This window comes from Mercurialis annua, linkage group LG1-X (assembly GCF_937616625.2).
Source record: "Mercurialis annua linkage group LG1-X, ddMerAnnu1.2, whole genome shotgun sequence".
NCBI classification, from domain to species: Eukaryota; Viridiplantae; Streptophyta; class Magnoliopsida; order Malpighiales; family Euphorbiaceae; genus Mercurialis; species Mercurialis annua.
The window spans coordinates 2482108-2507967 of NC_065570.1; the positions used below are offsets into that span (position 1 = coordinate 2482108).

The 25860-nt window shown below is 30.6% G+C and overlaps 2 protein-coding genes and 1 non-coding gene across 3 annotated transcripts; all 3 read right to left on the minus strand.

Moving 5' to 3' along the window:
- Window positions 1-12: 12 nt before the first annotated feature.
- LOC126665064 (calmodulin-binding protein 60 D-like) lies at window positions 13-5177 on the minus strand. Its single transcript, XM_050357760.2, has 8 exons — window positions 4896-5177; window positions 4348-4423; window positions 3826-3887; window positions 2278-2771; window positions 1794-1954; window positions 1502-1705; window positions 1149-1386; window positions 13-1007 (listed from the first exon to the last, which is right to left on the minus strand). Exons 1-8 carry the CDS (start codon window positions 5009-5011, stop codon window positions 460-462), a joined length of 1899 nt encoding a protein of 632 aa, XP_050213717.1. The 5' UTR covers window positions 5012-5177; the 3' UTR covers window positions 13-459.
- A 9425-nt stretch (window positions 5178-14602) lies between these two features.
- Window positions 14603-14674, minus strand: TRNAG-UCC (transfer RNA glycine (anticodon UCC)). Its single transcript has one exon. It is a non-coding gene; the product is annotated as a tRNA-Gly (tRNA).
- An 8001-nt stretch (window positions 14675-22675) lies between these two features.
- LOC126666282 (uncharacterized) lies at window positions 22676-25560 on the minus strand. The gene is made up of 4 exons (XM_050359300.1): window positions 25304-25560; window positions 25106-25211; window positions 23949-24060; window positions 22676-23187 (listed from the first exon to the last, which is right to left on the minus strand). The coding sequence occupies exons 1-4, from the start codon at window positions 25543-25545 to the stop codon at window positions 22934-22936; spliced, it is 714 nt and encodes a 237-aa protein (XP_050215257.1). The 5' UTR covers window positions 25546-25560; the 3' UTR covers window positions 22676-22933.
- Window positions 25561-25860: the final 300 nt, after the last annotated feature.

The window sequence follows — 25860 nt, forward strand, 5'->3', positions numbered from 1 at the left end:
TTTATATTCACGTCTCCAAAAAAACAATTTCTTAATTAGAACTGAAAAATAAGATACAGCCATTATTTTAGTGTTACAGCTTAGAAAGGAACAAATAAATACAGGCCATTAGTTTTAAGCTGTACCTTAAAGAAAAGAACACTGAGAATAAAGCCAATTGTGGATAAAATTAGCATCAGATTCTACCCTATCGGCTAACTAATGCATAAACTAAAAAAAGGGCACATGCTAAATTTCCTGTTTCAGAAACGTCCAACTGAAGATAAGATGTTTCTGCACCATCAGAATAGAAAATGCCACCAATTGGATGTCGATTTTCGATCGCTGTTCCTCAAGTGCAGCCAGTAACGGAAGTCGAAAAACCATAGTCTCTAATTGAATTAAAGTCATGAACCAGCAGGCATGGAGGATGCTCACAAACACCAAAACCTGACCGATATTGCTCCGAAGGCCAAACTTTTAAAGATCGTCGAGTTCTATAAGCTGTGCCCGTCTCTCGGCAGCTTTCTTCCTGACAAACATGCCCCATCTTAGAGCAGCCTTAAGCTTTAGCCATCCAACGACTCCTTTTCCAGATGAACGTGACTGATCGTCACCGAAGCTGTAGTTCGGAGACGGGGCAGGCATGTAAGAGGACGCGTAAGGGTATGCATCTTCACCCGACAAGCTGTGAGCTCCCATGTTAAATATACGAAGAAGATGCTGCATATCCTCATTTTCGAGCATCTCGTTGCTTCTCATGCGAATGTCCTCTTCCAGACAGAAGTCGTCGGATCCCCCATATGAAGTAACATTTGGCGTACAACCGCCTTGGAAGCTTGACGTAGATGATTGTGGGGGAACGAGTTCGTGTAAAATTTCACTTTTCGGAAACTGATTTTGCTGTGAGGTATTGGGCAGAGGATTCTGCAAATTCGGTATTGAAGCAGTATCGAACTGGAAAGGTGTGTTCAGATTTTCATGGTGTGATTGCAGTGAGAAACTTGCAGCTGTGCTGTCATTATAACCTGGAGACAGAGAACAGGCGCTCCCAAAATCAGGAACCAAATATATGAAACAGCTTTGTGCCAACAACTCCGCAAAGCTACGATGTGTTGCACGGAAACAGAAATGCTGAAACGAAAACCGAAAATGACAAAACAAAATACCTCCAACTGTTGGACCTGAATCCATAACCGGTTGCTCTGAAGAGACTGGAACTGATAGAGTTGGCAAAGTAACTTGATGCTCATAAGAGTTCAAATAATCTTGTTGACCAGTTGGATTGTCGATTTGGGACGAAATTCCGTTCTCGTCCTGCTTAAAGTCCAGGAGTGTTTTGCTATCATACTCTATGACATGCATCCAATTCTCATATGCCTTCTTCGCCAAGCCATCCACATAGACCTGCATAAGCCAGTTAGTTGAAGAAGTTCTGAATATTAACTAGAGTCGATTTTCCGCAGAAACGACAATAAATATGATGGTTATATCGATCATTGGTAGCGACAAGGTGACCTACCTTCTGATCATCAGAAAGAGATTCTGCCGAGTAATACTGTCCGTTCGCTATCAAGCCGCTAAGCTCGTAGATATCATTAAAAACAACACCGACATTCCGTGCGTCCTCAGGATAGTACACGTACAGCTTCCCGTTCATAGTACAAGTCTTTGCATGCTCAACAAGAACATCCCACATCTTATTTGACATTCCACTTCCAAGAATCTGCACATATTAGATGCAAAAATAATAAATCACATTCAATTATTGATGAACTAGGAATTTGACAGTTACCAAACTACATTAGTCTCACATTTCGCAATCTCTGCGAGTCTCTAACGACAAGTCGTAAGAAGTCTTCAACTGTATATATCCCAGCTTTGCTCAGCCTCTTATGGAAAGATCCGTCCTTGCCGATCTTCTCCAATCTCCAAACCTCATCATGTAATGCAGGTGGATAGTGTTTCTTGTACACTGCAAAAAAAGGTTTCCAGATAGAATAAAGCAAGTAAAAAGGCAGGCTTAAACCAAACTATAGTGTTTTTACAGAACAGTTATCGATTTTCAAATTTTTACATTTTAATACCCAAACTTCGATTTAGTAACATGTCATTGTCCATGTAAGCAGAAATTCACCGAAAATCATTTAGTGACTTTTTAGTTACCAAAATGTAAGAATTTAAAAGTCAGTAATCGTTCTGTAAAAACAGTACTATAGTTTGATAACCGCAAAAATAGTTAACTAAAAGGCAAAACCATGAAATATGGTTTGTTGAATCAAAAAACAGTAAGCTTACATTCTCCTCGATGATCCTTAACAGTGAAAGCATCAGTTTTCGCTTCACGAATGCGAATTCCATCGCAAAATCCCGGAGAGACCTTCAATCCTAGTCTGAATTTTCGGCTTCTTATCCAGCTCGAGTTATCAGTAAATGTCAGTTCACCTACAGTTCCTACACCTTCTTTCAGGATCACTTGGAGATCTCCAGTTAAAAGCGGCCTCTTACCCTCGCGCTCTTTAACTACATGAGAGTCGAAATCTTCTTCGGTCCAATTATCATCATCTTCATTATTAAAGTCACCTTCAAGAACAATGACATCCAGTTTCACTGCAGATTCAGGTCCTGATGTTACGACATGGCCTGTGTTCGAATCGATCAACACGATATGGATTGCGGAACCTTGCTCCCCTTCTACTTTTCCTCCTGTAAAGAGAGGGAGGGACAACCTTGACCTGAAGTGCAGCTGCAAGTTTCTTCCGTCGGGTCCTCCTATACATTTCGGAGAAGACCTGCATTTACATCAATTCAAAATCAATAAACAATCTAGTTAAAACTCAAATAGAGTACAGTAATGTTATTATGATTAAAAATATGGTAAAGGGAAGTAACAAGGAATTTTTTATGGCTATACAGAACGATTATCGACTTTTAAATTCTTACATTTTAGTAATCGAACTTCGATTTTACTATTAACAAGAGGTTACTAAATAAATTCATGCGAATAATACTTAGATATAGCCGATGGAAAAATTCATGTCTTCCTAATTTTACCATGTCATTTAAAAGTTATCCATCTTGAAATAAAGTATATAATAAAATATATGGGGAATATTGTATGTCCGTTGTCGACGTAAAATTCAACGAAAATCATTTAGTGACCCGTCATTGTTCGTAAAATTGAAGTTTCGTAACGAAAATGTAAAAATTTGAAAGTCGGTACGCAAATTCTTTTAAGCGGATTAAAAGTATTGAAAGCCAGCCACAGTGTATCAAGATAATATGTTTCTCAGTGTGCAGTAATGCTAACAATGACATCAAAATACACATAATGCCTAAAAACCGACACTAAATCCGAGTTGATTGCAGTAAGACGGGTAATTGATTTTGGAGGTTACTGTACTTTATAAAAATTACAAAATAGTAACCGAACTTAAAAACATAACAATTTAATTACTAAACTATTTGGTTATGTTAAAATAGAAGGATTTTTGGTCACTGAAAAAAAAATATTTCGAGTCGATTTTTTGTTGATTGTGCGTATATATGAAATATAAGGTATTATTTGTCATAAATAATCAAAATTTTATTACTACATATGTATAATTTGACCGTAAAACACTTAAAAACCACCCAAAATCGCATATTTAAAAGTTTCGTAACCATTTTGTTATGTTTTAAAGTTCGGTCACCATTTTGACATTCTTGAAAAGTATAGTGACTCCTAGAATCAATTACCCGCAGTAAGACAATTGCCCATTCTGACTGTCCAAAATAATTGAATACAGACAAGCCAAATTAGTTTTCAAGTGCAATAGAAACTGTCGGAAAAATAATATAGCATACCGTCCAGCAGTAAGTTTGTTTGAGCCTAATTTTGCTAAAGCACGCTCCACTTCTTCACTAACCTGCTCAATCATTATTCAAAAAAATGATGATGAACAACTCAAAATCTAGATAGCACAGAAACGAAAATGTAATATTGATAATAAAAATTTATGGATAAATTTTAGGTTTTCTACAACTATTTAGTTTTTATTATTTACCGAAACAACCGGAAACGTTTCCAAAGAGTTTTTGGTTTTTGAAACGTTTCCGAAACATAAACACAACTTTGTCAAAGTTTCCGTGCTTCCTAGCTCAAAATATGTAAAAAGTATTTATGCATGAATGTATGAACACAAAAAAGAACAAAAGAAGGAGAAAAAGAGAGATTCTTCTTCACATGCATAGAAAAATAACTATAACAAATGTCTTTTTCAAAACTTTAGAGAAAGAAATAAAAAAAGCAAACTTTAAAGAAAGAAAAAGCTTAACAACCTAAAAAAATTTAAAAAAAAAATGCTGAAGGATGTAAAATTATCTTACAACTCTCCGAAGAATAGGCTCTAATGATGAGCAAAGTTTTTGCAGACTATCCACCTTCAAAGCTTCTACAATTACACTGCAACAATATACAAAATGTAGATTAATCTTAACCCTAGGAACACAACTTTATTTATTTTATGGTCAGCATTGTAGAATCAAACCCAAGTATAACTTAGTATTTTCAGTGCAATTTATATAAACTTTCCTCAAGATATAATAATAAAATTTACCAAAAAAATAATAATAAAAACCATTCTCAATTAAAATACCACCTCATTTTTTAAAAATTTGATAAAGTGACTTAAATGTAGTAATAATATTTCAAATTTGGGTAGATTTCTAGAAACAGAAATGATTTTACAAGTTTCAAAGTTCAAACCTAACTACCCAAGTCAAAGATTCAACTGAAACAACTGACAAAACCCTTCAAACTAACTGATGTTAACTGTCAAAAACATTCTCATCAGAACTGGTTTTAAAAACCTCATGATATCATATATCATATCACAATCATTTCAAGTAAAAATAAAAAAAGATTAGAACAAAACCTGGCTAAAGCAGGTCTTTTTCTATCAGGATGACCTTCATCACCAGAATTTGAATCCAGTCCTCTTTTTTCTCGAGTCATACTACTTGGTTTTTCCAAAAACCTAGCTTGCATCATAACCCACTTCCCTCCCTTTTGTTTGGTTTCCGAGAAAATAATATTTAAGAAAAAAAACCTGCCAACTTTCTCTCACTGTAAGAACTAGACAAACAAACAAACAAACAAAAAACATAAAAAAAATCAAACGTACAAACATGTGTTTATAATCCGTTACTGAACAGTAGTGTCTTATATACTTAAATGAATGATCCTGATTTCCAAACAGTAAGAGCTAAGAGAATCGAATAGAAGGAGAATAAAATAAATTAAAGCTGAAAAAAAAAAATAACTTTATCTTTTCTTTTGTCTGTTAAATTATGAGGAAAAAGACAGAAAAAAAGAGAGAGAATTTGATACCTTGGAAAGAAAATTCCAAATTTATTTTCGCAAAGTTGTTGTAAGAATGTGAGAAATTTCCTCGAAATAACAACGAATTTTCGTCGTTAAAAGAAATGACGAAGTTAATTTGTCGTGTATTTGGGCCATGTCTTTGAAATTTTGGTCGTATTTTCTGGGCCATATCTGTCGCAGTATAATACAGTGACGGCTCTTGGGGTCCCTATAAAGTATGATGACGCTTGAGTTAAAAGAAGCGATAAGGGCAGGTGCATATAGCTTGTTTAAAAATCAAACTACATCTAACCAAATTAAAACTTTATTTTAATTAGATTGAAGTTGTTTAAACAATATAAATTTGTCGTACAAGTTCAAAACATAAATAAAGCGTCTCTCGTCTTAATCTTAAAAATGTACATTAAATATATATATTATTAGAGATTGTGCATCGGTCCGTTCAGTTTGATTTAAAATCAGACAAAATCGACCAAATAAAGTTTGCAAAATTTTTGTAGTGAGCCAAACTAAACTTTAAATTTGGATTACACTCGATTTGAAAATTAAAACCGAACCGAAAACCAAATTACAAACCAAACCATATACCAATTATTATTTAGTTATTTTATTATAATTATAATTTCGGTTCGACTCGATTTCACGGCCTGGTTCAATTTGCGGGTTATTAGCCAAAATGGTATCCAACCTTCGCACCTTGTATCAAAATGGTACCCAACTTTTAATTTGTATCAAAATGGTACCCAATCTTCTAATGTTTGTATCAAAATGGTTTTTTAAACAATTTCTGGTCACTTTTGATGACGTGGCAACCGGAAAAGTAATTTTTTATATTTTTGCCACATCCCATGAGAAATAATATTTTATATAATTTAAAAAATTAAAGCGAACTCTTATTTTACATCAATAAAAAATTATTTTTCCGGTTGCTACGTCATCAAAAGTGATCGAAAAATGTTAAAAAAACTATTTTGATACAAATATTAGAAGGTTGGATACCATTTTAATACAAATTAAAGGTTGGGTACCATTTTAATACAAGATGCAAAGATTAGATACCATTTTGGCTAATAACCCTCAATTTGCACACCCCAATATTTTATTGTGTAGTTCCAGGTATTTGGGGTTTTATATATCCTTATTTATTCATAAGTATACTATCAAATTATTTAGATTTATAAACTGTATAGTACAGTGACGAGTTAATATAGTAACGCTTAAGATAAGAGAAGCGATGGGAGAAGGTGGATATAGGTTGTTTAAAAATCGAACAAAGGGTCAACGCGCACCTTAAATTTGTGTCACGGGGTCATCTAATCCAATTTATACTTTTTTTAGCAAATAATCCCAAAATTCTTCATTTTTGGGTCAAGTAACCCCATAATTGTATTTTTAAAATGCGTAAAATACAAATCGGAGGTGAGGGATGCAAAAAAGTAATTCGACACTTCCCTAATTGTTGCGATAAAATTACACTAAATCTGTTTTTTAAAATAAAAATATAAATTATGGGGTTATTTGACTCAAAAATAAAGAGTTTTGGGGTTATTTGCTCAAAAAGTATAAATTGGGTTAGATGACCCCGTGTCACAAGTTCAGGGGGCGTGTTGATCCTTTGTTCTTTAAAAATCAAACTAAATCTAAACAAATCAAATTTTATTTTAATTAGATTGAAGTTACTTAAAAAATATTAATTTATCATAGCATGCAGTTCGAAACATGAATAAAGTGTCTGCTTCTGAATCAATTTAGTACTTATAAGCACAATTGAAAATGAAAAGTGCGAGATTTGGGTATAATTTACAATTTTGTAACGTTTGGGTGAAATTAAAAAGGACTAGAAGGTCGATAATTTTTTGTTATTATACCAAATTAAAATGACTCAAAGTCCTAAAAAAAAGAGATGCTGAAATCCAAACACAAAAGCTTACATAGGATCTCAAATTTGAGCATTTGCTGACAGTTTATCAGAGTGACTATTTTTTTACAAAAGTAGAAAATATGAAAAGTTGGAGAACGTGGGCAGTTAAAAAAAGTGTCTGACAGTTTTTCTGAAGAAGCATTGTAAAAGGATAAAGAGACGATGGTTAAACACCCTAGCAAAAATCAACCAATAACTCAGAATCTCTAAAAAAAAATGTCAATATCTTAGTTCTTATAATTCTTATGTAATGTCATTTAAGTTTTCTTAGTTCTAACACTATTTTTTAGTATCATTTCAATCGCAATTTTAATTACAGTGTCAATCTCAGTTTTTTAATTTCAAAAGCTTTCTTTTACTTCTAAACGATACTTGTACATTAGTTTTAAGAATTTTTAAAGTTTTTCAGGTTTTGTAAAAACCGTTACAATCGCTTGATTTTATTTCGAAATTTCTGGTTTAAAATATACCTCTAGCAAGTTCACACACAAATACCACCAACCGATTTCTAAAATTTCACAGAAAACACTCATCTGTTGGCATATTAATGTAGTTTTATTGTGGCTAAAAATGTGCATGCTACTGTAACAATACACGTTATTGTGCTATTTGCGCCTAGTAAGGGTTAGCTTTTTTGCTTTGTCACATCTTAAATTTAAAAAAATCTAAATTCTATAGTTTTCATTATCAATTATCCAAGTTGATAGAGTAATCCAACGAACAAAAAGGATCAATTCAACCCCTTAACTTAGCACGAAATATTAAAAAATTTATTTTAAATTTTTTTGAATTAGACTAATCTGCAATTTATATTTTCGTATCAAAAACACTCAAAAAGAGTGGGAATATCACCCCCTAAACTTTGTAAAACATATCAATTCACCCCTCTATTTCCACCGGAAACCGCTCCATTCCACCAACCGCCACACCCATCGAAAACCGCCGCCGATTCCAATATATATCCACCGTATGTATTTGTTTTCTAGCAAACTTTTTTGCAACAAACTATTTTTCGCATTGAGGGTCTGCTCTTGAACATGAGGAACAGACCCATCTGGATCTATTCTTCATCGTTGAAGAACAGAACCAGATAGGTATGTTCTTCAGGCAAAATTTAAAAAAAAATGAATTTTAGGTATTAATTTATAAATTTTTTAAAATAATAAAGACTATTTTAATTTTTTTTTTACAGGAGAGTGTATTTCAAAACCGGGTTGAGAGTGGACGAGGATGAGGGAGAGGCTGATTTAATGTATTTTGACATAGTTTCAGATTTGTATGACCTAAAAACCTCCAAAATGACTCTTTTAATATTTCGTGCCAAGTTGAGTGGGTGAATTAATTCTTTGTTCGTAATCCAACTCTAAAAAGATAATTTTATATCAATGAACTATAAATCAAATGGTATAGGCGCTGAACAACAAACGGTTAATCATGAGTTTGATTTCTCCACAAGAGCTCCCCTTTCTAATTATCAAAAAAAAAAGATGTCTTCAATATATAAATAAATCATAATGTATAAAATAATAACATAGTATTGATTTCAATATATAAATAAATCATATGTATAAATTAATAATATAATATGTATAAATCTTATTGAACCACTTCATAAAAAAAAATCTTATTGAACCAAACTAAAATAACAATAAAATCAAACTTTAATTTTTATTTTTATGCGTGGATCTATATCAATATTTTTCGAATATATGCATGCAGTACTATAAATTGTTAAATTAATAACGATAATTATTATAATTAATTATAACAAGTGCAATAATGAAAACAACTGTTTTTGTTTTCTTGAAGCTCAAGGCACGTGAGTGTTTTTTTAGTTCATCCGTGTGAAGGTCTAAGTCTGTAGAAAACGACTGTACTTAGGGTGTGTATGGCCTGTGGGGCGCTATTGTATTTGTAATATTTCTGTTTGATTATTGGAATATCTACCCTACTTGATCTGTGCGTCAAATTAATTAGTAGAAAATATTAAATTATTCAATGTGTTGATTATCAATGGCGGAATTAGGATTTTTTTTCAGTCCGACTTAAATGATATGGTCCATTTCTACATGCTTCGACAGACTAGGAGTAGTTCCGTTGTTGCCTCCCGATTGTGATTAATATACATACATTTTTGAAAAAGTATATAAGTAGAAGAAAAAAAACATAAAATACTATTATTTGAACAAAAACAGGAATAATATTTTAGTAATTCTAATTTTAAACAATAATTTTGAAAAATTAAATCATTTTTTTAACTCTAAATAACAAATTCAAACCGGTTTTGGTGGAAAATTATTTGAGCAAATTCTTGCATAAACCAAAATCTATACGTGGATCAATACATTATACATATAAATATGGACCGGTTTTTTTTCATAAAATAAGAGATAGATTAGAGAGATTTAGGCGCCATTGTTGCGGATACGAATTTCAAGTACGTTTTTTTAAAATATAGAGTAGTTGAAGTTGGATTGTTGGGTCATTATAGTCCGGATTTTCCAGACATGTGAGTTTTCCGGTCGTCCATGTTCCAAAATTTGATAGCAATTTTGGATTTTGATTTTGGGAAGTGAATCTTCTTCACCAAAAAAAACTTGAAAATATTTATTAATTTTCCTCATGAGATAAACGATGGGCGTCTGTATTAAAATGTCTATCTACCGAGTTGAAAAAATAATTATCAAAAGAGTTTTATAACTGCTAAATATTTTGACAAATATCTCGACTCATCGAATTGGAGCAAATTACAGAATTAATGGATTGTGTTACTCGGATGACATCTCCTTAGATAACTACATATCTCCAAATTAGCTAATATTTTTTATTTACCAAACTGGGATAACAAAATTAAACTAATTTACTAAAAAAAATTAATCAAATTTAACCAAAATAGATTGTTAAAGCGGTTTAATTACCGACCTTTTGCTCAGCACTATTGGCAAGTGTAGTTTAAAAGTGGAAATACAAAAAGGTACTAAATGGTAATATATGATTAAATTAACTTATATTTTTATTATTAATAATATAATTTTAATTATATAAATATGAAACTATTTATTCTGAACATATTAAATTTAATATAAAAAAATATGTTGAAATAATAATTCAAAGTTACCGGCTACTCTAGTTGAAAAAATGATTAGAAAAAAGAAAAGTACTCAATGAGAGGACAATGATTGTGATTGGGATAAGAATGTAAGGAATGGGAGGGATAAGTCTGAACTCTGGACACAATCTGCAAATGAAATTTGTTTGGCAAAAAGCATATTTGGATCACTATACTATTACATTTTTTTAAATTAGGTCCCTTTACTATAATCTATATACACTGAATCCCTAATTTATTAATTTTATAGATAATAGATCCCTCCATCATATAAAATATTAGTGGTGTTAAGTTAAATAAAAAACGATTGAAATACTTACTTTCAGTAAAAATAGAAGAACAAAGATTCAATTTTAAAAAATTAATATAAATAAACGAATAATTTTTAGTTCCAATTATTAACGGCGCGTGAAGTACAACCACTTACTCCCTCCGTTCCACTCACATGATATGGCGTTTAATTATTGGTTTTATATATTTCTAAAAATAGTGATTGAAAAATAAGGGTACGATGGAAAAAAAATGTTTCAATGTATTGAAACTTGAAAACGTCAATTAAATTGGAATTTGTTTTCCACTTAAAATGTCATACAATATAGAATGGTGGAAGTATATAGACAATTTAAAATAGAGAAAATCATAAAAATACAAAAAAAAAGTCCACCATTTCACACTTTATTAAAAAAATTAATTTATTACATCCATACAAGAAACTTTTTAATAGCACCATTATGCTGACATCAAAGTGTGTCACGCTGACATCAGCATGGTGACCCGCGCATGACGCGCGGGTCAATCTCCCTATTTTTTTAAATAATATTAATAATAATTTATTTAAATGCTCATCTAAAAAATATGAATACCTGCCCTTCTTAACCTACTCTCTTCATTTTCGTAAGTTATTTTTTAATATTAACTCTTTAAGTCACTGAATTATTCTAATATTACAAAAAAAGTACTAAATTTCAAATCGTTAATTATTGATCACTAAATTAAATTATTTCACGTGATATCACTCGAGACAAAACACACTAAACTTTTTGTATTTTATCCCAGGTGATATGCCATAGTTACAAAAAGGTGTATAATTCAGTATCATTTTTTAACAAAACGGTATAACTCAGTACCGTTTTATAATTTGCGATAAATTTAATGATCTTCTTTTAAGACGGTGATCTCCCTGAAAAATAATTCGATAATTTAGTGACTATTTTTTTAACGATTTGAAATTTAGTACCCTTTCTATAATATTGGAATAACTCAGTGACTTAAAGAGTTTAATATTCGTTATTTCTAGCATTTTCGATCAATTACAAATCCGCCCTTGTGGCTAGAAATGGAATCTGCCTCAGCTAAACTCCAAACTGAGATTTATTTTTACAAATAGTTACTCTTTTTAATTTTGTATAGTTATATATCTAATATAAGCTCTCCACAATCTAAATTAATTAATAATTAATATAAATATATTAAATTTTAAAAATATAAAAATACACAAATAATATAATTTTATGAACCAATCAAATATATTGTTGATACATACCAAAAACGAGTCTGATGCATAAATGATATATCTATCATATATAAATTATGTATCAGCGATATATTTATTAAGTATATTCAAATATTACATTTTTGAAATAAAAATATAAATTTAAAACAAATATTTAAATTTTAATATAAAAATATATTAATGATACAAATTTACATTTTTAAATCGCAAACAAACATCTTTGATACACATTATATACAAATCAAAAAAATAAAATAGATCTATCGTGTATAAATTATATACTATATGTTAAGTATATTTAAAAAAAATCTATTGTGTATAAATATAAAAAATATATCTATCATGTATAAATTTTGCACTAACGATGTATCTATTAAGTACATTTAAAAATGTATTTATCATGTATAAATTATGTAGCAAAAAAAACGTATATATCATGTATAAATTATATATCGGATGTATCAAATGTATATCGGAGATGTATCAAATATATATCAGAGATGTATCAAATATATATTAAAAAAATATATGTAATAAAATTAAAAAAACGTATAAAAAAAGGGTTCGCACAATTAAATATGTATCAAATATGTATTCGAAATGTATCAAATATGTATTCGAAATGTATCAAATATGTATCATCTGAGATGTATCAAATATGTATCCGAAATATATTAAACATGTATTTGAAATGTATCAAATATATATCGAAGATGTATATGTTATATAAAATTTGACGATGATCTATTTAAATTTATTTTTTCAAGTGCCTTGTTTTATGTTTTATTATCTTTTTAATTTTTTTATGTTAATTAAATTCAATGCATTATTATTATTATTCTTATTATTATTATTATTATTATTATTATTATTATTATTTATAATTAATAATTAATAATTTTGACAATTTAAGATTCGTTCATCAATTCTATTTTTTTAAAGACAGGATTATATATAAATGCTAACAAAGTACATGGGTTGGGCTTTTCATCAATTCCTTAAGTTATTGAGAATTTTGCAAGCTTTAATAGAAATAAAAAAGCAAGAGCATCAGAATTACAGCTGAGGGTAAAACTACATCAAAAGATGGAAAAGCCCTTACTTTCTAGATTACAAAAGTGACCCAAAATGTCAACTAAATTTATTGGACACGTGTAAAATTAAAAATAAAATGGTGGTGGTTGAAAATAAATATAGAATGCCAATGTTTATGAAAAGAAAATGATAACAATGAAAATATTAGAACAAATTACTTTAACACCCCTCACATTTGATATAATTCGTATTTTAGTCACTTTTATTTGAAAATTAAATTATATGACCCCTCACTTTTATTTCTGTCAACGATTTAGTCGTTCCATCCATTTTTGGTGTTAGTCAACAAAGTTAACGAAACTATATGGTCCCCCACTTTTATTTTAGTCAACGGTTTTGTCCCTCATTTTTGTTTTTATCAACGATTTTGTCCTTCATATTTGAAAGTTAATTTATTTCTTAGTCCTTTGACTTCGTTGACTAGCAACAAAAATAGACAGAGGGATTAAACCGTTGACGGAAACAAAAGTGAGGGGCCATATAGTTTAATTTTCAAATAAGAGGGTTTAATGTGTGAATTACAGCAAATGTGAGGGGCCTTACAGTAATTTGCTCAAAATATTATAAGTTAAATTGTAATTGATGAAAAGAGAAGCTATTTTGTTGGGTATTCTTGTTATTTTCTCTTTAAAATTTAGGGATTTAATATTGACAAATAGAAGTGGAGGATTCAATTCTTAAAATTATTATTATAGAGGGACTCATATGTATGTTTTGCTAATTTGTTTGTTAATTAAATGTGATTCTCTGAAAAGAAACAGAAGACATAGACATATCACCACCTTTATGTTTTTGTTATTTTGTGGCTCCCAAGTCCAACTAAATAATGCAATATTCTATAGGTAATTATGTTTCGAGTGAATATATATGGTTTCTAGAACAAACACGTTTTTATTACACACCAAATTCTACTGCTTTCATGCATGCATGTACAGTACTTATTGCAAAATAGCTCTCACGGTTATCAATATAGAAATATAATAACAAACAAAATTTGTTCAAGTGTTAAGCAGTTTGATATCGTTTAAATAATCTCCGCTAGTAAACTTATCCATCATACCAAATGCGCAATGCGGATCAGATCCAGATTAGTCAGGCGAAACCCTGAAAACCGAAAGGGCATAAAAAAGTTTGAAATTGATACAAATTTTCTTTATTTAAACTATAGACAATCAATTACTCTTGCCGTCTCATTTTATTTTTTATAAAATTCATAATGGTATTTGACTAAATAATATGTCTAATACAAGAATCTAGAATGATATATATATATATATATATTATTTAGTCAATAACTAAAAAATAAAATAAAAGACATAATAAAACAATATTATAGTATTTTTTATTATTATTATAATATGTGTAATAATAGATAAAATATAACTAAAAAATAAAATAAAAGATAAAAGTTGATAAGGTGAAATTTGATATATTTAGGTTTTGGAAGTTTGTTTAGAGATTAGAGTAAAAACCCAAGAAATAAAATAAAGAGAAACAACTAGACCTTCTGTCTTTAACACTGCAAATTACAGGCTATACTACTGCCAATGTTTAATGCCACAATCGCTGACAAAATCATAAAAGATTCGAAAAATTATTTTAAAAAATCAAAAAATTGTTTGCGTCTGCCGGGAGTCGAACCCGGGTCTATTGCTTGGAAGGCAATTATCCTAACCGTTGGACTACAAACGCTAGATGCTATTTCTGCGGACATCATAATATAGTATTCACAATTATTACACCATTAAGTTTTCCAGTAATTTATTTTTTTAAAGGAAATTTATAATTTATTCCAAAGACGCGGTTTCATCCATTGATAAAAATTTAACTACAAAAGTCTCAATTTTAATTAGAATAATTTGAATTATATATTGTAAAATATCGGACTATTTAACAATGTGTCATCCAAAATAAAATTACATAAAACTAGATTTAAATATAAATATAGTCATAATTGGCACAGCTTACAAATATAAAAATTACGACAAAAATAATAGAAACCTCAATTCTAGAAAAAAATCTAGGGAATTAGCATTCAAACCGTAAAGATTAGTCTGTAAATTAATCTTTCGGTGGAGATGTAAGAGAATTCAAACTTTAACTGGCATACTTGTTCTGATCGGTTTTCAAACGAAGTACCATTAACAAATAGGCTTATTTACTTAAAAACCACCCACCTTAAACTTTTTTTCATTTATACCCTAACCTGGGAACATATTCATTTATACCCTGACGTATGTGTTTATATTTCACCTCTACCCCGAGACACTAAATTAACCTCTTTTCATTTAAAAAAAAGTTTAAAATAGTCCTTTATTTAGAGAAAAATACAATTCTAATTAAACTCTAATTAGCTTAGGTTAAAATTGAAGAACTATTTTAAACTTTTTTCTTAATGAAAAGAGGTTAATTTAGTGCTTCGGAGTAGAGGTGAAATATAAATACACACGTCAGGGTATAAATGATTTTTTTTCTAAATCAGGATATAAACGAAAAAAAATTCAAGGCGAGTGGTTTTTAAGTAATTAAACCTAAAAAATATCAGATCGCAGAATATTGGAGTAACACGTCCGCATAGCTCTCTATTTGAATTGAAGAAAAGGAAAATTCATAAAAGATTCATGAAACAGACAAAATAAGAACTATTGCAATTAGTAGAAATAGTGATTAAACAACAGCGGGACCTTCTAATAGTATTTGGGAGAAGAAAGATTCCCCCTCTAAATAAATTTATAATTCAAAATTACTTTCTTTTTAATAAATATAAGTCACTAAAGATGAATAAAGCGCATCTATGGAAGTTATATTTATCAACAAATTAACTTTCCAATGCATTTCAAAATTAAATATAGAACTACAAAGATCATAATTAAAAAAAAAGCAAATTATTTAAAAGTTTCTGAGATATACTATAATTAACAGTTTGATACCCTTTGTTTCAAAAGTCTAATTAATAGTCCCTAATTTTAATTCCGTTAACTGAGAGATCCTTCTGTTATTTTGAAGGACTAAATCGTTTAACGGATTAAAACTCGGGTATTAATTCGTTTAAAAATGAGGGACCAAATCGTTTAATAGAATTAAAAGTGAGGGACCAAATCGTTCATAAAACTAAAGGTGGGATATCAAATCGTTTGAAAATAAGTATCGAAATTAACAGAGGGACCTAATAGTTAACGGAATTAAAACTAAAAAACTATTAAGTAGACTTTTGAAACAAGAGGTACTAAACTGTTAATTACGATATACCTCAAGTAGGGATGAGCATTAAACGGTCAAAACCGAATAACCGAACCAAACCGAATCGAATTAATCAAACCGAAATAGAATATGAAAATATGGTTCGGTTACGGTCCGAATTTTTAAAATTTTGACTATTCGGTTCGGTTTACGGTTTTTAAAAAAAAATAACCGTAATAACCGAACCGACCGTATTTAAAAATTACGTTGTTTTAAACTTTCATATACTCACATTTATATATTAAACTTGTTTAATTTTATAGTTTTATAATAAAAAACGATAAATATAGATTTAATTTAAAGCACATGTACTCTCTAGGTTAAATTTTTCCATTTTTTTATTTAGTTTTTTTAAAAACTGTTTTTTTTTTCTTTCTAAAAATTATACAAAAAATATTACGGTTTTCGACCGAACCGAACCGAACCGTAATATTTCGGTTTGGTTAATACGGTTTTGATATAATTTGGTTAATACGGTTCGGTGACCGAAATTTTTAAAAAACCGAACGGTTTTGAATTTTTAGACGGTTCGATGACCGAACCGACCGTTGCTCACCCCTAACCTCAAGGACCTTAGTTTTTAAAAAAATTAAGTGAGAGGAGATAAACAAACCATAGGTCTTGCTAGTATATTTCATATAAGGCTGCAGCAGTGAACATAGTTCATTTAAAGCAATGATTTTGATTAACAATAATAATTGACTAGATTATTGATATATCTTTTTTTTTTAGGAAAGATTATCCATCAGAACTTCATCATCTAATCTTCGTGGGACGATAATTGGACTTCAGTGTTTATAATTTGGGACGACTTTGTGTAGTTACGGAATATGGCCAACTGAAAATTAAAAATTAAAATAAATTGACGATTTTAAAAATTTGGAAAATAACTAAAAAGGATAAAAATGTGAGATATTTTTAAATGATTAAACGTAATTTTAAATATTTACAACTAGTTAAGCATATTTATTGATTTTAGAGCTTAACTTTTTTATAACTATTATATTTAAAATCTAGCACTTAATTTCTTATTTTTATCAAACTTCACCTTAATGTATAAACTAAATAGATAAAAAAATATGTAGACTAGAATGCTACATTATTAGTTATAAAAATTGTACGTGCACCAACTAACTCTTAAATAATTCATCAATGTACAGTGTATGAATAATTTAATTTACATAGTATGAGGGTGGAACCCGCAGTTGATCACGAGCTGCTTATATCAGCCACATTAGTTCTGATGTAATGTAACTCAACAGGCTGATAGAATGGAATCTTTTTGAAATATTGGATTATATGCAATAATTTCGTGCAATAATTAGTACTGAATTAATGACATTGCAATTACTCAAATCATGCATAGTGATCTTCATGGGCCATGCCACCTTTATAGAATCTCTCATGCTAAAGATATTGCGTAAATTGCTGAAAATTAGAGTAAACGACAATGAATTTTAACCATGTGTTAAATACTTCTTATGCAAATTAAAACAATAATTACATTAGGATTCTCTTAATTCTTTTACATTTACCATTTTAATATCTTAACTCCTTTTCTTTTACCACATTGAAGTTTAAAATGATGGTCAATTAGTCTGTATTATAATCATTTTACCACATTGAAATTTTACAAATTAGTCTGTATTTTAATCATTTCTACAATATCGAACACCTTATTTTTAAAATTTATAGAGACTAATAGAATTTAACCCCCTTTAAAATAATTTTTAACTTCGTCCCTGTCCGTTAAGAAGGGTTATTTCTAAGTTAAAAGTAAAGTATTTTATTATTATATAATTACTTGTTTTGCCAAAAAGGAGAGAAACTTCATCCTTCTCTTTCCTTCTTTTACCACATCGCGGCGCAGGGGCGGAATTAAAAATTCGACTATGAAATGGCTAGTTTTTATAAAATAGAATTTGAAAGATCAAAAGTAAAATTTAGGAAGTGGTAGCTACCTCAGCTCAAAAGGCCGCGTCCGCCCCGTCGCCGCGCAGGAGAGACATGAAACATAAAAATGGGAATCTTATCAATTTGTTCTAACCGAATATTATAATTAAGCTTATAAACTTAGTCTTACTTTTACCATTAAGAAAGAAGTTATTCATGGACAAGTTCAACTTATTTGTAACATAACGCCCTCCTTTTTGGAGGTAAAGTATTATCAGACTAAAATACCCAATAAGTATTATCCTTATAAAAATATGAATCATTATCATAAAAAAAATCCTCATCTATTGTGTTTTTTTTTCCTTCAATATAAGCACATTTTACCAAACGTGACACCTTACATCTCAACTTTTTATTTTTGACATAATCCAACTTTTCATTTTTGCCATTTTTATAGCCCAAAATTCTTATCTGATGTTGTTTTAAACACTTATAACAACTAAAGGCGTTGTTTTTTGCAGAAAAAACGCCTAAAACAACATTGATCTATAGGATGAAAAAATTTAAAAAAATTGGAATGTATGTGCCACGTTTGATAAAATATACTTACGTTGGAAAAAAAACATAAAAGATGAGAATTTTTTATGATAGTATCTTAAAAATATTAATCGAGCAATATTATACCTGTAAAAATATTTAGCGTACAAAATTGTATCTCAAAAAGTGAATTAGACAGCTTTTATGTATATGCAGAATTATATATGATAGGAGTATATAATATAGTTATGAAATCCAATTTATAGAATGAGTATATAAAAAAATTAAAATTCAATTTATATAAAAATATTAAGAGAAAAATTGATAACTACCCCACAATAGCAACTTTAATCTCAATAAGATGAGGCTAAGTTTTAAAATTGAAAATTACGGTCTCCACTTTTGTTATAGCAAAACTAACCTTTCATAATTAAAATAATACAATGATTATCAAAAGGTAACAACTAATTGAAGATTCTTTCCAAAATTCTCTCCAATTCACATTTAAAGCATATCAATTAATATCTTTCCAAATTCAGTCAAATTCCTCTCAAATTGAATTTCCACCGCAAGAAAATACAGAGAATTCTAGTTATCGAAGAAAAAAGACGATCATCGTAGCGCAAAAGATTCTTCCCAAGCTCGGATGAATTCAATTGCTATTAGGTGATCTCAAAAACAAAAGAATCTAGAGAAATCGGTACATCAAAGTCACGCAAATCTCCCAAAGATAATCAAATCAAAATCGGGTAATATTTTTGCTCTTAATTTTGTTTTCAAATTCAATTTGGAAAAAAAGATTTGATCTTTAATATTTATCACTGCAATTGGATTATGTTTTTGGAATGATGAACACTATTTAAATGATGAACACTGTTAAATAGCCTAGTTTATTTTCAGTTTTAAGAAATTGTATTGTTTAATATAAATTTTTATTCAAACAGGTCCGTTTAATCTTATTAACTGATTTTAATTGTAGGAATGACAACATTGAAAATACTTACTACAACGGAGTATGTGATTCAATTACTCGAATTACAAAATCAAGGTAATGCTTGTCAAAGAAGATACAAATTTTGAACAATTAAGCAGGATGATATTTAGTATACTGAAAGATACTAGTTGGAAAAGCAAATTAGAAATTAGATATCAATTGAGACCTAATCAGCAGCCGTTGGATGCCGAGGATAATGAAAGCGTACAATGCAACCAATGTGGACAGCGGGGACATAATAAAAAGACTCGTCGCGGTCAACCAAAATAGTAATAGATCTTATGTAATTCAAATTTTTTGGTCTGAGTAGTATGTTTTTTCATTTAATTTCTTTGTGATGTGAAAAGGTTGTCTAATTTGATAGTTGTGGATGATAGTGGCTGTTAGTGGTGGTCTAATTTGATAGTGGTGGATGGCAGTGGTTGTTAGTGGTGGTCTAATTTTGATGTTGCACACTTGGTATTTGAAGAAATGCTTATGAATATCTGTATTGTTTCGAATGTTAGTTAACCAATGGTTAATCTTGGGTAAACCATTGGTTAACTTATAATAAGTTTTATTTTAAATATATCGTTAATAGATCTCTTATAAATCATTGTTCCAGTTTGTTTTGTAGTATACTATTGATCATCACTTGGTAGACCATTAATAGCATGTTCAAAAATGTTAACAGTTGTTATTTTGCTTCTTCTTTTTGACAATTAAAGATAAATAAAAAATAAATTTAGCAATAAATTAAGTGTGTTTGTTATTGAAGATAATTAGTATGAGATGGGTGTTTCTAATTTTAAACTATGTATATACTCTATTAATAAGATAAAATTCAAACACTTCATTATACCAAACAATAACCAACCGTATACTAAAAACATTGTGAATTAATTAACACACAATTTAACTAATTAAAGTTCTCATTTTATGCTACAAACATATAGTTAACAAAATCAAAATATATTGCAATCTGAAACCACACACTGTACTGCAATTTATAGTATAATGGTTAACTAGTAACAAAAAAAATTTCAGCAACAGTTTACTAACCATTTTATTAATAATATATTCAAAATAAAATTTATTACAAGTTAACCAACGGTTTACCTAATATTAACCATTGGTTAACCAATACCTAATATATTACAGACATCAATAGATATTCTCATAAGCATTTCTTCAAACACCAAAAGTGCAGGCTATGCAACACCAAAAAATCAAACCACCACCACATCACCACCGTCGTTCACAAAAGAAAAACAAAAAATGACCGCAACACCAAGATATTTATTACAAGTTAACTAACAGTTAACCCCATGTTAACCACTGGTTAACCAACACCTAAAACATTACACACATTAACGTTCTATTCTCATAAGCATTTCTTTATCTTGATTCAGTAATGACTTTGCTGGTAATACACAAAGCACCTGCCCAAAAAATAATTATACATTAAATTAACACTAAATTTAACCTTGAAACCAGGACATACTGTTGCATACAAAGACAACGTTAGAGTAGAGTTCAAAACTCATTATTTCAGGTAAAACAAACATTATCATAAGCATTTATATTATCACCAGAACACATTAACGTTCTATTCTCATAAGTATTTTTTCATCTTGTTATTGGTTAACCATTTCTTAACCAACATAAAACTTGATCATAACAAGTATAAATCAAAAACTTCCTTCATCACCAAACTATTTGAATTTGTGGCTCATTAACAGCTGCAGCGTAAATAAAGCCACCACACCACACCAGAAGCTCTTCCTCTTCCGCCTTCTTTCTCCGTCGAAGTCACTCCGTTCAATAACATAGCGCCGTCTCCGCCTCCGTAACAACAACGCGCCAACTTCACCTCCATTGCAGAACAGCGACTGATTGGAAAATAGAAGAGAGCAGCAATTGATTTTGATCGATGGCGATGATGATCCATGCCGCCGCTGCTCCTCGATAATCCACGCCGCCGCTGCTCCTAGATTTTTGCGCCGATGAACAAACCCTATTAGTGAACTGTGGAATACAAAAAATGACTGCAACACCGCCACATCACCACCGCTGTTCACAAAAAAGAAACAAAAAATGATTGCAACACCAAAAAATTTATTACAAGTTAACCAATAGTTTATCTAATGTTAACCATTGGCTAACCAACACCTAAAACATTACACACGTTAACGTTCTATTCTCATAAGCATTTCTTCATCTTGATTCAATAATGACTTTGCTGGTAATACTCAAAGCACCTGCCCAAAAAATAAAACAACAGAACAAATCAACCTAAAAGCAAATATATTTAAACACACACATTTGAAATCAAACAAACACAAAATCAAACAAAAACAACCTAAAATATACTAAAAATTATGGAAAATAAAAAAAATACCTTCACTGAGTCATTAGTATGAACATCGTTGTCTTGCTTCTATTAATGATTTCAAAATCTTCAAAATCATTATCTTATTCCTCACGGTTACGAACTCTACAATTCTTAATAGATGACCGACCTTCAACATAATCAACCTTCCTTTTGCTAGTTTGTGCTTTCGATTTAGGAATCAGAAATTTCTTTTTTGGAGATTTCTTTTAGACTGACCTAATTTTGACCATTACAAAATCATATTTTTCAAAAAATAATTAATCAGGAAGTTTGATTAAGGGTTTAAAGTTTAAGAGAGTGGAGAAGATAATGGCGAGAATCCGGATTTCCTTTTAAAAATCAAACTCAATTAAAGACAAGCAAATCAGTGATTTCTCTCTAATCGTATTTTTCAAGTTATGAAAGTTTAATTCTCAAATAATAAAAGTCATAATGGCAAATTAAAAACCCAAAATGATATTATTGCAAAGAGAAAAGCAGGCCCGTGTTTTTGGGAATAAAATGGGTAAAGCCCGTATTTTCTCTAAATTTCTCAAAAAGACCTTTTTATTCTTTTGTGTGGAAGAATTAAGGCATTCTTGGCAATTAACTTCATAAGATCAGCATTTTATCATAAGCACTATATTCATATAAGTTTTTAAAATTCAACAATTAATTTGGACAAAAAAAATCATACATAAAATTAGCAAATTACAAAGAGTTCAAACTTTGCTAGTGCTTTATGCCTATGCAAAAATGTGGTATTGGATCAGTTCAAATATACCATGTTAAGAACACCTTTTGTAAAGCAAGCTTTAGCTAAACCATGCAAGTAAGCCATTTCTCTCCACGGCCAAGAACGCCGATCAGCAATTGTAATTGTGGATGCTACATATCCCCAGCACAAAAGCAATTTCAACCAAATCGCACCCCATTAACGCTTCTTGTTCTTGTTTTTTCCCTTCTTGTCTCTTTTACAGTACGGGCTTGACTTCGACTTGTGCTTTGATACTTTCTTGAATGATTTCTTTTTATTAACAGCCAAGTTGTGCTTCTTCTTCTTATCAACTCCAGCCGAATTTGGCACTGCCGGTTGCATCTTTTCTCTTTGTTCATCCCCATCTTCACGAGAGATTTCGCTAGTTGTCACAGTAACTTTCATGTCTCCATTGTCGTACTCCAATGTTCCTTTAACGAATTTAGCAGCAAAATAAAATTTCAAACAAGTATAAAGCTTAAACTTGTCAGGCATACTTTAGCAGCCATGAGCTAGAGCATTGCCACTCCAAAGAAGTGGTATAAATGCCTAATGGTATTTACAGCCAACATGATTACTAACAATTTCTGTCCGTCACAGTGTCTCGTGAATCAGCATAATCGATAAAATAATTTTTGTTCCATCACAATGTCCATGGGCTTAGCGTAAACTCAACTGAAGAAGCATTCAATATAAAACCAAGGGATAATAAAACTATAGTTCAAGTTTCACTTAACAGGTTACTTTTAGGTGGACTGGTAATTATTAACATGGTATCAAAGCCTCGATAATCGAAAAATTTGAAGGTCGATCACTGGCAATTTCTATTTAATTAACTAAAGTATTGAGCACAAAGTAAAGTGAGTTTGTGTTTATTAACATTTTAAGCCTTAATGAGCATTCGCATGCGGGGGTGTAAGAGATAACAAAATTGTTGTTGGAGTCTCACCTCACGATTTTAATTCGAAGATGGATTAGTTATTTATAACCGAAACATTAAAATCACAATCCACACTGGTCCACCGAAGGGATCACTAACCTTTCCCACTAAACTAAACAACTAGCGGCCAACCTAGTATGACAAAGATATATCCACAACAAGCGGTGCAACAATTTTATGGGCTTAGTAAACTTAAATATTTTCTATAGTATCAATATTATATGCCATCAGCTTCTAGTTTGTGAAAATTACCATTTACTGATGCAACTGTCTTGCTTTCTTCATCAGCCTCAACATCTTCATCATTTTCATCAGATGGCGGTGGAGCTCCTCCATGTAAAATATATTCTCTTTCCAGTTTTTTCTATAACACATGTCATAACACAATTTAGGAGAATGAAACTATAGGAAATGATGTTCAGTTATATTACATGAGAAATCCACAATACAGCCTAACAAACATCGACGGGCAACATAAAAACAGAAGAAGCACCATTCATGATAAACTAGGGGCGTGTAAACGAGTCAAGTCGAGTCAAAACAATGTCAAGCTCGAGCTCGACTCAACTCTAAGATTTGAAACTCAAAACTCTACTAGAACTCGATCGAGTTTCATTTTACGATCTTGATCTCGAACTCGGTAGAATAATTGAGACCCAAACTCAACTCGACTTGACTCGATTATCTATAACAATATTTAAAAAAAATGTATAATTGTAAATATAAAGGTAATTTAACTAAAACTCGATTAGGCTCGCGAGCTCATCGAGCTAAGTATTTCGGAGCTCAAATTCGACTCGGTAATTAACTCGGTAGCTTGAACTCGACTTGATGAATCGAGTCGGTTTCGAGTATTTGTCAAGTCAATCCCCAGTAGCTCTGGCTCAAACCATATTCTATAATGTTGTAATTTTTCTGAACAATATTTCAGCAGCTAAATAACACAATGAAAGTCGTGATGTTTTGGGAGTAATGATATGTCAAAAATCCTAACGAACTAATTTCGAAATCATACAATAGAACAATAGGCAAAAATTGGTGCATTTCTAACTAACCAGTTAGAAGAAGCTAAATGTTATGACTAAAAAAAAAATCCCCTAACTAACATCAGTGCCTCAAAACTCAGATTCTAATCGGAACATCACAAATTTCGACAAATATATACACATGCCAAGGAGGGAGGGGGGCATGGGATGTTCTTGGCCCCCTCAAACTTTCCAAAAATGTTGAAATTAGTACAGGAAATTAAACTTTCTATTACAATTTGCTCCCCCCAGTTTTCAAAATTTACCTCCCCATATATAATGAATATTACAATTTAGCCCCGCTAAGTTAAAATTTCTAGTTCCGACAATATGCAAAACTATGGAAATCAAGCAAAAAAATAAAAAACAATAGAAAAAGACTACCTTCTTACGCTGTTCAATCCGCTTGCGCCGCAAGGCCTCTTCTTGCAATTTTACGGCTTCCTTTCTTCTTTTCTTCTTCCTCTTGTGAAAGCCAGTCAAGAAATCACTGACAATCATACCCAAAACATAATAACTTTAGCTACTGAGCTCACTAATTTATGTAATAAAGTTTAAAACAACAAGAAAATTGAAGAGTACCTGAGATCTTTCTCGTCGAACGATACAGCTAAGGCTTTGTTTTTAAGAGCTCGTTTCTTTATGTGCGGAGTTCGGGTCGGCGCTGCCGGCGATTCTCCGTCGTCGATTTCCATTCCGGTGGTGTTCGTGTTCGCTGTTTTTGTTTCAATTGTTGTTTCGGTGTGCTGCTCCGCCTTTTCTTTCGGGTTTAGCGAATCGGTTTGGGGTTCGGGCTTTTGGATAATGGGTATTGGGTTGAACATTGGGCTTTAGGGTCCATTTTCTTCAGTTATATGCACTGGGCCTGATTGAATTTGATTGCTCTCTCCTCTAAAATTAGGATTTTTTTTTGTTTTTACAAATAAAATTAGGAGTTAAAATACTTCATTATTTAACTCTTTTATATTAATTTATTAGTAGTAATTAAATATTGTAAGTGAGACAAAATTTTATGGTTATGCGGGAGTGGCATGATGAAGGAGTGGTGTACCCGGGAGTAGAATGTAATCGAGTTGAGTCAATTTAATGGGCGTGATTCGAAAAATATTTAAAACTGACCCGTTTAACATTGACTCAAG